The following is a 9,578-nucleotide window of genomic DNA, read 5'->3' as shown; positions in this document are numbered from 1 at the left end:
GCAGCTGGGCGGACGAAGCCAGAGAAACCAGTGGTTGTAGGAGCAGGGAATAGAATGCCCACAGCGGAGGGGTAGGAAGTAGGACACAATTGTGGGCCTGTCCCAGTGCCAGTGCACTGGTGGGGGCAGGGCACAAGGATCTCCTTTCAGCAGGGGCAGCTATAAAGTATCTGTCTGCATTCCCTGAGTACAGGGCTGGGACGCAGGGGGGAAGCACTAGTCCTAAAAGGCCCAGAGGGGGCATGTCTGGGTGGGCTGAATGAAGGCCATGGCCCTGCCCCTCCCATAACCAGATCCTTAGGGGTGGGCAAGTTACTATGTCATGTCCAATGATTTAACTGAGGCCACAGGTGAGCAGCTCTCTTCAGAGCACCTGGGGGCATTGTGGCCGCCCCTGGCCTCCCTCCACGGCCGCCGCAGGGAGCACCACATCCCCAGCACTCCTTGGACTCCATTCAGCAGTAGATGTGTAATGCAGTCAACTGCAGCACGTGAGACAAAGAGGCAGACCTAGTCCTTTCACCACTTAAGAACTGGGCTACGTTACAAAGCAATAGAAGAGGAAACTGATCTAACCTTTGCGGCCGGAACCCCCTACTACTGGGAGCTGGCACTTTCTGTGCTGAGGGCATTCTTTGATTTGGGAGCTAATTGCTTTCACAGGCTTCTTGCTCTCTTCTCATTAAGGCCAAATCTATGTTGTCCTTTCTCCATGGATAACCTGCTTTCTACTGACACTGAGTTCTACTGATGATCTTATCACCCAGTCATAAAACTCTGTCTGTAGTGTGCTCTAAAGGCCTGGCTAGGAGAACAGCCTTCACACAACCCTCTTTCTGAGTCTGCAAAATGGCAGGCATTAAGGAAGTCTCTACGTGTTGGACTGTGCCCATAAATACTAAGCACTGCTGTTGAATGTCTCAGAGTATGGGGCAAGGATGAGGGTCTGCTGGCTGAGGCTGAATCCAGACAGGTTAGAAGTGGTGTTTGCTAGCATGGTGGCATGTCCTGGAGGATTTGGCATGGATTGTATCTGCCCCTTACTTTAAGGGGGTATGATCACTCTTTGTCACTCATGCTCACCACCTGGGGAAGGCTCAGTTGCATCCCTAGCTGCTGTTAGATGATCATGTAGCAACAATGAACAGCACAGTCATTTTATTTTTTACTTGCATCAAGTCAGCGAGATAGCGAGTGTGTCTTTTGGATGTGGGCTTCGCTACTGTAAAAAGAGAACTGCTCTAAAATCAACAAGGTGAAATTCAATACAGACAAGTGCAAATTACTTCACTTCAGATAGAAAAATCAAATGCAGAGCTACAAAATGGGGAATAACTGGCTACACAACAGTACCGCAGAAGAGGAGCTGGAGGTTATAATGGATCACAGATTGAATAGGAGTCAACAATGTGATACAGTTGCAAAAAAGGCTAATATCATTCTGAACAGGAGGTATTATCCTGCTCTACTCGGCACTGGTGAGGCCTCAGCTGGAGTACTGTGTCCAGTTCTGGGGGCCACACTTTACGAAAGATGTGGACAAATTGGAGAGTCCAAAGAAGAGAAATAAAAATGATAAAGATTTTAGAAAAGCTGACCCATAAGGAAAAGTTAAAAGAATTGCGCATGTTTAGTCTTGAGAAAAGAAGACTGAGTGGGGACCTGATGAGGTGTCTCCAAATATGTTAAGGGTTGTTATAAAGAGGACTGTGATCACAGTTCTCCATGTCCACTGAAGGCAGGACAAGAAGTAATGGGCTTAATCTGCAGCAAGGGAGATTTAGGTAAGATATTAGGAAAATTTTTCCAACTATAAGGATAGCTAAGCACTGTAATAGGCTACCAAAGGAGAATGTGCAATCCTAGTCATTGGGGGGTTTTAAAAATAGGATAAACACCTGCCAGGGATGGTCTCGGTATACTTGGTCCTGCTTTGGCACAGGGGGCTGGATTAGACTACCTCTCGAGGTCCCTTCCAGCCCTATAGTTCTATGATTCAATGCCTATGCCAGTTGGAGACAAGATTATGGCAATGTGTGACATGTGGGACTTCCCCTGGAAATGAGGAAAGCTGATGTAGAACACAGCAGCTCGCTTATTAAGTGTCACTTCTGTACTGGGGTCACGTGACCCCAGTGCTCTAGTACCTATTAACTCTGGGAGGAGTTGAAGATGTTGGTTTTGATTAGGGCTGTCAAGTGATTAAAAAAATTAATCTCGATTAATTGTGCAATTAATGGTGCTGTTAAACAATAACAGAATACTATTTATATCAATATTTTTGGATGTTTTCCACATTTTCAAATATATATAAGCAGAATATAAAATATACAGAATATAAAGTATACAGTGCTCACTTTATATTTATTTTTATTATAAATATTTGCACTGTAAAAATAAAAGAAATCGTATTTCTCAATTCACTTAATACAAGTACTGTAGTGCAATCTCTTTAGCATGAAAATTGAACTTACAAATGTAGAATTATGTACAAAAAATAACTGCATTCAAAAAAAAACAATGTAATACTTTAGAGCCTACAAGTCCACTCAGTCCTACTCCTTGTTCAGCCAATCGCTCAGACAAACAGGATTTCTTTACATTTGCAGGAGATAATGCTGCCCAATTCTCATTTACAGTGTCACCTGAAAGTGCGAATAGGCATTCGCATGGCACTGTTGTACCGGCGTTGCAAGATATTTGTGTGCCAGATGTGCTAAAGTTTCATATGTCCTTTCATGCTTCAACCACCATTCCAGGGGACATGCATCCCAGCTGATAATGGGTTCCACTCAATAACAGTCCAAAGCAGTGCAGAGCAACACGTGTTTATTTTCATCATCTGAGTCAGATGCCACCAGCAGAAGGTTGATTTTCTTTTATGGTGGTTCAGGTTCTGTAGTTTCTGCATCGGAGTGTTACTCTTTTAAGGCTTCTGAAAACATCCCGATCAGATGTTGGAAGGCACTTCAGATTCTTAAACCTTGGGTCAAGTACATTGGTACCTTCTTTGTGTTTTGTCAAATCTGCAGTGAAAGTGTTCTTAAAACAAACAATATGCTGGGTCATCATCTGAGATTGCTATAACATGAAATATATGGCCGAATGCGGGTAAAACATAAAGCAGGAGACATATAATTCTCCCCCAAGAAGTTCAGTCACAAATTTAATTAACACATTATTTTTTTAACAAGCGTCATCAGCATGGAAGCATGTCCTCTGGAATGGTGGCCGAAGCATGAAAGGGCATATAAATGTTTAGCATGTCTGGCATGTAAATACCTTGCAATGCCAGCTACAAAAGTGCCATGAGACCGTCTGTTCTCACTTTCAGGTGACATTATAAACAAGAATCGGGCAGCATTATCTCCTGTAATTGTAAACAAACTTGTTTCTCTTAGAGACTGGCTGAACAAGAAGCAGGACTGAGTGGACTTGTAGGCTTTAAAGTTTTACATTGTTTTTGGTTTTGAGTGAAGTTTTATGTAACAAAAAAAATCTACATTTGTAAATTGCCTTTTCACAATAAAGAGATTGCAATACAGTACTTGTATGAGGTGAACTGAAAAATACTGTTTCTTTTGTTTATCATTTTTACAGTGCAGATATTTGTAATAAAAATAATATAAAGTGAGTACCCTACACTTTGTATTCTATGTTGTGATTGAAATCAATATTTTTGAAAATGCAGAAAAACATCCAAAATATTTAATAAATTTCAATTGATATTTTATTGCTTAACAGTGCGATTAAAGCTGCGATTAATCGTGATTAATTTTTTTGAGTTAATTGCGTGAGTTAACCATGATTAATCGAGGGCCCTAGTTTTGATCTACTAAGATATAAATGGCCAGGGAGCTGCCTATTTCTGAGGCCACTTCTTTGTCAGTTTCCCCATCTATCATTTTTTTGTGACGTGCACTGAGAACTTTAGAGGACAGATGCTCCATAAGGGCTAATCATTGTCACACAGTGTGTCAGGGTTTCCAGTGGGCTGCTAGCTTGCTGGGCTGTGATCTTTGGCAAGTGAACTTCTAATCTCTGTTATGTCCAGATTGTGAACTGCACTTGCCACTAGGCCAGTGTGCAACAGCAATGAAGGGGTTAATGAAAATATCTGCCCATGGATACAAAATATCTGCACATAGGACATGGTGGATGCTCTTAGAAAGCTCATTCCAGTCTAGAGGTGTCCGTTTTTGACTATAGGGAATACGTCCGGATTCAGCCACTGAATGTCAGCACTATTGCCTAAATGAAATACCAACACATGAAGATGGTGGAAAGTGCTTCCTCTGAGGCATCTGGGGCGGGGGGAAGTTCCCTGTGTATGTAGAGGGAAGGAAAGGAGGAGGAGTGAGGGGAGGTACTCAGGCTCAGCAGGCAGGGGGAAGGAAGGCAGCTCCCAGCTGGAAAGGTGGATTCCCATTCCAGCCCCTCCAGATCCCGCTCCCTGCTCCCAAGTGCCATAGTGGCCTCTACAGCACCTCTGGATTCTCCCACTGGGTATGTAGGTGTATGCGAGGGCAGAGCCCCAACAATATTTCCTTTGCAGGGGCACTAGTCCCCCTTGCACAAGCCCCCCAGGTCACCGCCCCATCTGGTATTGGCCCCTGTAGGAGACAGGACACTGATCTAAAGGGAGCATAATGCTGATCCACTCTGCCAGTTCCTGAGTCCCTACTGTGGTAGATAAGCAGTGCCAGTGTACTTCCTTAGCCATGTTACACCACGTGCCTTATTACAGGTGGGCTTGGAAGGATTACACTTGTATCGGTAAACGTCGATTTCACCGAGGACACACAAACCAACAAAAAATATTTCCATTGATGATAATCAAAATTTACAGACAGGCCAAGTAAATAAAATGCTACTTGAGAGCTTTTCATTGGACTGTGATTTCAGGATATTTACTTTGTCCATTTTGACACATGATGTTGGCAGTTTGTCTTTTAACATACCGGTTATGAAGCTTTACCTCTTATAATCTCATCGTCTACTGTCATAAAATAATTGTTGACTGATCCCCTGTAATTTCCCACAAGTTTGAAAGTTTAAACCAATAAAAATTGGAAAAAAATGCTAAAGCCCCATAATTCTGAGAAAATTTAAAACGATAAAAATAGGAAAAAATGCTTAAAAATAAACATCATTATTATCTGCCAAAGTTATAAAAAAAATTGAATTGTGCCAAGCCTAAATATATAGGCGTTGTCATTATGTCATCTGTTGAAGAAATGTGGCTGGCTGGCTGACTTTGGGGCTCATCTCCTATTAAACAGAATGCAAGTTCCGGGTGCATACATCCCTGGTGCTAACAATCCGCTTGGCATGTGTCCCATGTAGCTAGGCAAAGGCAGGTTAGGGGTAAAATGCTGCTATATATTTTCATTACTAGCAGTCAGGTGCAATGATCTAGGTTTGACCCATCTCTGAGTCTATGGCAGAGGAGTAGGAGAATAGGAGGAGTTTTGGATAGGGGTTGACCATACAGAATTTCCACTCACCTTCCCAATGTGCCTTGGGTGATGCACAAAGCACACAGAACCCTGAGAGGCTGCCGTTCTTGTCCCACTACCGGTTCTAGCAGGGAGGCTCTGAGCAGGTCTTCAGGGTCCTCCATTTGACCCTTCCCCAATGACCCAGAAAGCGGGACCCTCTCTCTGCAGGCCAGGTAGAGTCCAGAGGGTGGCCCTGCTGACTTATCTCCACACGACCCCCTGGGCATGCTTCACCCTGGCCCTGGGCCTGGAGGAGTAGCCTATTGGGGGACTTTCATTTCCATGGTGTGTTCTGGCTTGAGGCTGCCAGCAAGCCTGCTGATACTGACCACAGGTTTGTAAGTGGCTGTCTTTCTTAGCAAACAGAGATCACTAGCTCATTTCACACAGATCAGTGAGCCCACTGTCAGGGCAGCAGCTTGCAGTCACTGCTGACCTGGGCTGGATATGAACCAGTGACCTAACAGAGGCTGTGTTACTGGCTATTCAACTACCAACCCAGCCAGTCCCCCAAACCAGCCCTGCCTGGTTTTGGATACCACCTCACCATCAAGGTTTCTTCCTCGTTCCGCCTGGCTCCTGCTGAGGTTCCATCAGTTATACTCCCTGATCACTGGATGTTGTCTGTCTGGAGTGTGGGTTGGACAGAACATAGTGTGGGCTGACAGTGTTGGATCTCTGTTCTGGGAAATGTAAAGCAAGAGGGAAAGGAGTCGCTTGAAAAACAGGAGATGGGATTAATCTTCTCTGCTATGAGGTGGGGAAGGCAGGGGATTCTCTGACCTGGGGGAAGGAAGAGGGAGAAACTCTTTCCAGCTATGAGCAGGGAGCACCTCTGCAGCAATGTTTTGCGCGACGGAAGAAAGTGCATCTGTATGTTCAATCTTCAGCTCCCATGTGCCTGTCCCCAGGAAAGAAGCTTGAGGAGCACTAAGCGTTGGCCAGTTCAGCCATTTTGACAAATGCATTTCCCTTTTGGCCAACGTGAGTTTGGACAGGGTATAAACCTGCATGCTTCAGGGCATAAACCAGCCTCTACCTGAGGAACTTAGGAAGAAAGTTACTACATCCTGTGTTTTGTCTACTGTCCTCTGAGGCAGCTGGTACAGGCCATGGTGAGGGACAAGATACTGGATTAGCTGGCCCCATGGTCTGATCCAACCTGGCAGTTCCTATGCTCTTAAACAGGCCACCCACCTGGCTCTGGATTCAAGGGCTTGACAGAATTCATACCCTGTTCCCAGGAAAAAAATCCCTCCAGGAAAGTCTGTAGCTGCATATTTTAGCCAGCAGGGCTGGGTTATTGTTTTATTTTATAGGGTTTTATTAGAAAAAGATCCATAGCTGATAAGGAAAGTATCATGAGGATGACTGTTTGCTTTGTGTCATTACTATTTCAGTGGGAAAATCCACAACATAATTAGCCGACACTTGGCAGCACTTCCAGATTTCAACCCCCCAAACTTGTGCTTTGTTGGGCCAATAGCTCCGCTCCTGTCTAATTCCAAAAGAAAGAAAGATCCTTTTTCTGGGTCACTGTCTCTCCTTCCTAGGGGAACTCCCGGATTCTCTCCGTCATCTGCCAGAAACCATTAGGAATTCTCCCCAAAGGCTTCCCAGGAATGCTGTCAGGCCTCTTAGCCCCATGGGCTAGAGAGACGCTCTCATGTGCTTTGCCTTCTCCTCCGTGCTCTCTCATCGAAGGAAAAGGTTTGGTTTTGTGAGCTCGCCAGGCTATTTCAAATGGCCACGGCAGTGATCTGCTCCATCGACTGAACCATCTCTCCTCCAGACTTATCCTCTCTCCCCAAAACAACATTTACACACACACCCCCCGGCCAAAAAAAATCCCCTCTCCATACCAGCAAGGGTTAATGTTGTCAGCCATGACGTCAGGATCATAATTTGCCCATAGATATTTTTTCTTCCTTCCCCAATCTACAAAAGTCCCTCTCTCCTCCCCTCCTCTTGTGACTTTGCAATGAGCAGCAAAACTCTACAGGAGCTGCAGCAACAGCATTAAGGAGACGTGCAGCTCTGCTTTTGAGAACAATTCTTTCTGCATACAAGGATTTTTTTTTTTTGCTTTGTGTTTGTTTTTTAACCCTTTCACAAAATCCATCCAAGTCACCAGCATCAGGGTGCAAGTAAAATAAAATAAAATCATACCCTGGGGCTTGAAAGCCCCCCTCCTAAAAATAAAATAAAATAAAATAAAATAAAATAAAATAAAATAAAAAAGAGGGAGGAGGGCAAACAGATGAGTAAAGGGTAGGTGAAATCCAGAATAAAATTGCATTGCTAGATAACTCTCACCCTCCCCCCCCACCACACACACACACACACACTTTCTCCTCCTCCTCTTCTCTGAAGGTGGATAACAGGAGCCATGCAACATCTGCAGAACTGGATGGCAAAATAGGAGGGGGAAATAATCAAAGTGGAGAGTTCAGGGGAGATCGGGTTCTTTTTTCTTTTTTTACCTATGAGATTTGATTCTACATTTTGCTGAGTCCATTTTGGGGACATTTCATTTTTCTCTCTCTTGGGATTTTCTCCATTGCCAGAGGATGTCTCTTGTTGAGAGGATGCTGAAAGGAAGAAGAGGCGAATTCTTTGACTGGCACTGAAGGGAGGGGGGAATATATATTTCCCCCATATTTTTTTTTACTGTCTTGTGCTTTTTTTTTTTAATAAAGGAAATAATTTGTTGTCTTGTTCTTCTTCTTCTTCTTCTTTTTTTTTTTTTTTTTGGAGGGGGATTTCAGAAGATCTTCCCCTCCCCTCCAAACATTTTTTTCCCTCCATCGTGTTTGTGGAAATGTGGAGATTTCAGGCAGACAGATTGAGTGCATTTGTCTCTGCTTTAGCAGCGCTTTGTCTCGCCTACTGTGCGCAAAGGTAAGGATTTGATTTCCAGGGTGCAGGGGCAGATGGGGGGGCTTGGAGGAGTGGGCTGGGTTTCTTTGGTGGTAGTGGTGGTGGGGGTCTTTCACCCAAATTGCTTTCCTAGTGCCTGCTGTTTCTTACTTCCTAGTCAATTGCATTTTAGGGGGAGGAGGGTTGCTCATGCATGGGATCTAGAGCAAGCTCTCTGCAGACGGAGCTCACCTCGCAGCTCGTTTGCATCAGAGTCTCCTACAGTAAGCGAAACTGACGCGAATTTGGGGGAATTGACAAAATGAAGCCTTGCGCTGGGGAACATTATGTCCGGCGAGCAGAGATGGAACTAAACACAAGCACCGGTCTGTATATATACGTGATACCTGCAAAAACAAACATACACCCGGACATAGCCATGCCTGTGTCTGTACACACAGAATGCACATGCATCCACACACACACGTCCATGCATGTGTGCCTTCACACAGCTATACAGTGTACATTACAGATGCAATGCATACATCCATCATGCATACATATTTATTCATTGCATGCACACATGTAAATATAGTCATATTTATTTATGTGCAGTGCATACACACACATCTATGCATGTATGCATCCATATATACTCACACGTGTATATTCATGCAGTACATCATATCACATATACTAGATATGCAATGCATGTGTCTAGAGATGCCTACTTAGTAATGTATTACATACATACATACAGATATATGACTATATATATGGACACAAGAGATCCATGCATTCACACATGTACACACATCCATAGTGGACAATGTATGTGGAGGGCATCTATGCATGTATGCATAAATATTTATCCACTGAACACACACATACAGTGTATACACACTCATTTTCAGTTCACACATATATGCATTTACACAGAATGCACTCATCAGTGCATTAATAGACAGGGTAATTATGTATTAGATATATACTCATACATCCTTGCATATATAATATTGCATTACATTAAAACATCTACAGGTCCAGGCACAGATATACATCTGTGAAAATACAGAGATCTATGTTCTCTATTTACACAAAGACACAGATGCATACACATATGCACATGTGCAGATCCATGCCCCCACACACATCCCTTCCCTCCTACTGTTTAATGCATGACACATACACTGTACACTGAAAAATATACACACTCAT

The 9,578-nt window shown here is 43.8% G+C and overlaps 1 protein-coding gene across 1 annotated transcript in view; it reads left to right on the top strand.

Annotated features, from left to right (window-relative positions):
- The first annotated feature begins 7,932 nt into the window (after nt 1-7,932).
- Nucleotides 7,933-9,578, top strand: part of LOC144270073 (gamma-aminobutyric acid receptor subunit beta-4) — an 87,124-nt gene continuing 85,478 nt past the window's right edge. The window contains exon 1 of the mRNA XM_077826280.1: nt 7,933-8,402. Within this exon, the coding sequence (XP_077682406.1) occupies nt 8,323-8,402 (80 nt within the window). The 5' untranslated portion in view covers nt 7,933-8,322. The remainder of the gene's footprint in view (nt 8,403-9,578) is intronic.

Source organism: Eretmochelys imbricata, chromosome 9 (genome assembly GCF_965152235.1).
Source record: "Eretmochelys imbricata isolate rEreImb1 chromosome 9, rEreImb1.hap1, whole genome shotgun sequence".
NCBI lineage: Eukaryota > Metazoa > Chordata > Testudines > Cheloniidae > Eretmochelys > Eretmochelys imbricata.
The sequence above is the reverse complement of the archived record's forward strand: the minus strand, read 5'-3'. Positions and strand labels throughout refer to the sequence as shown.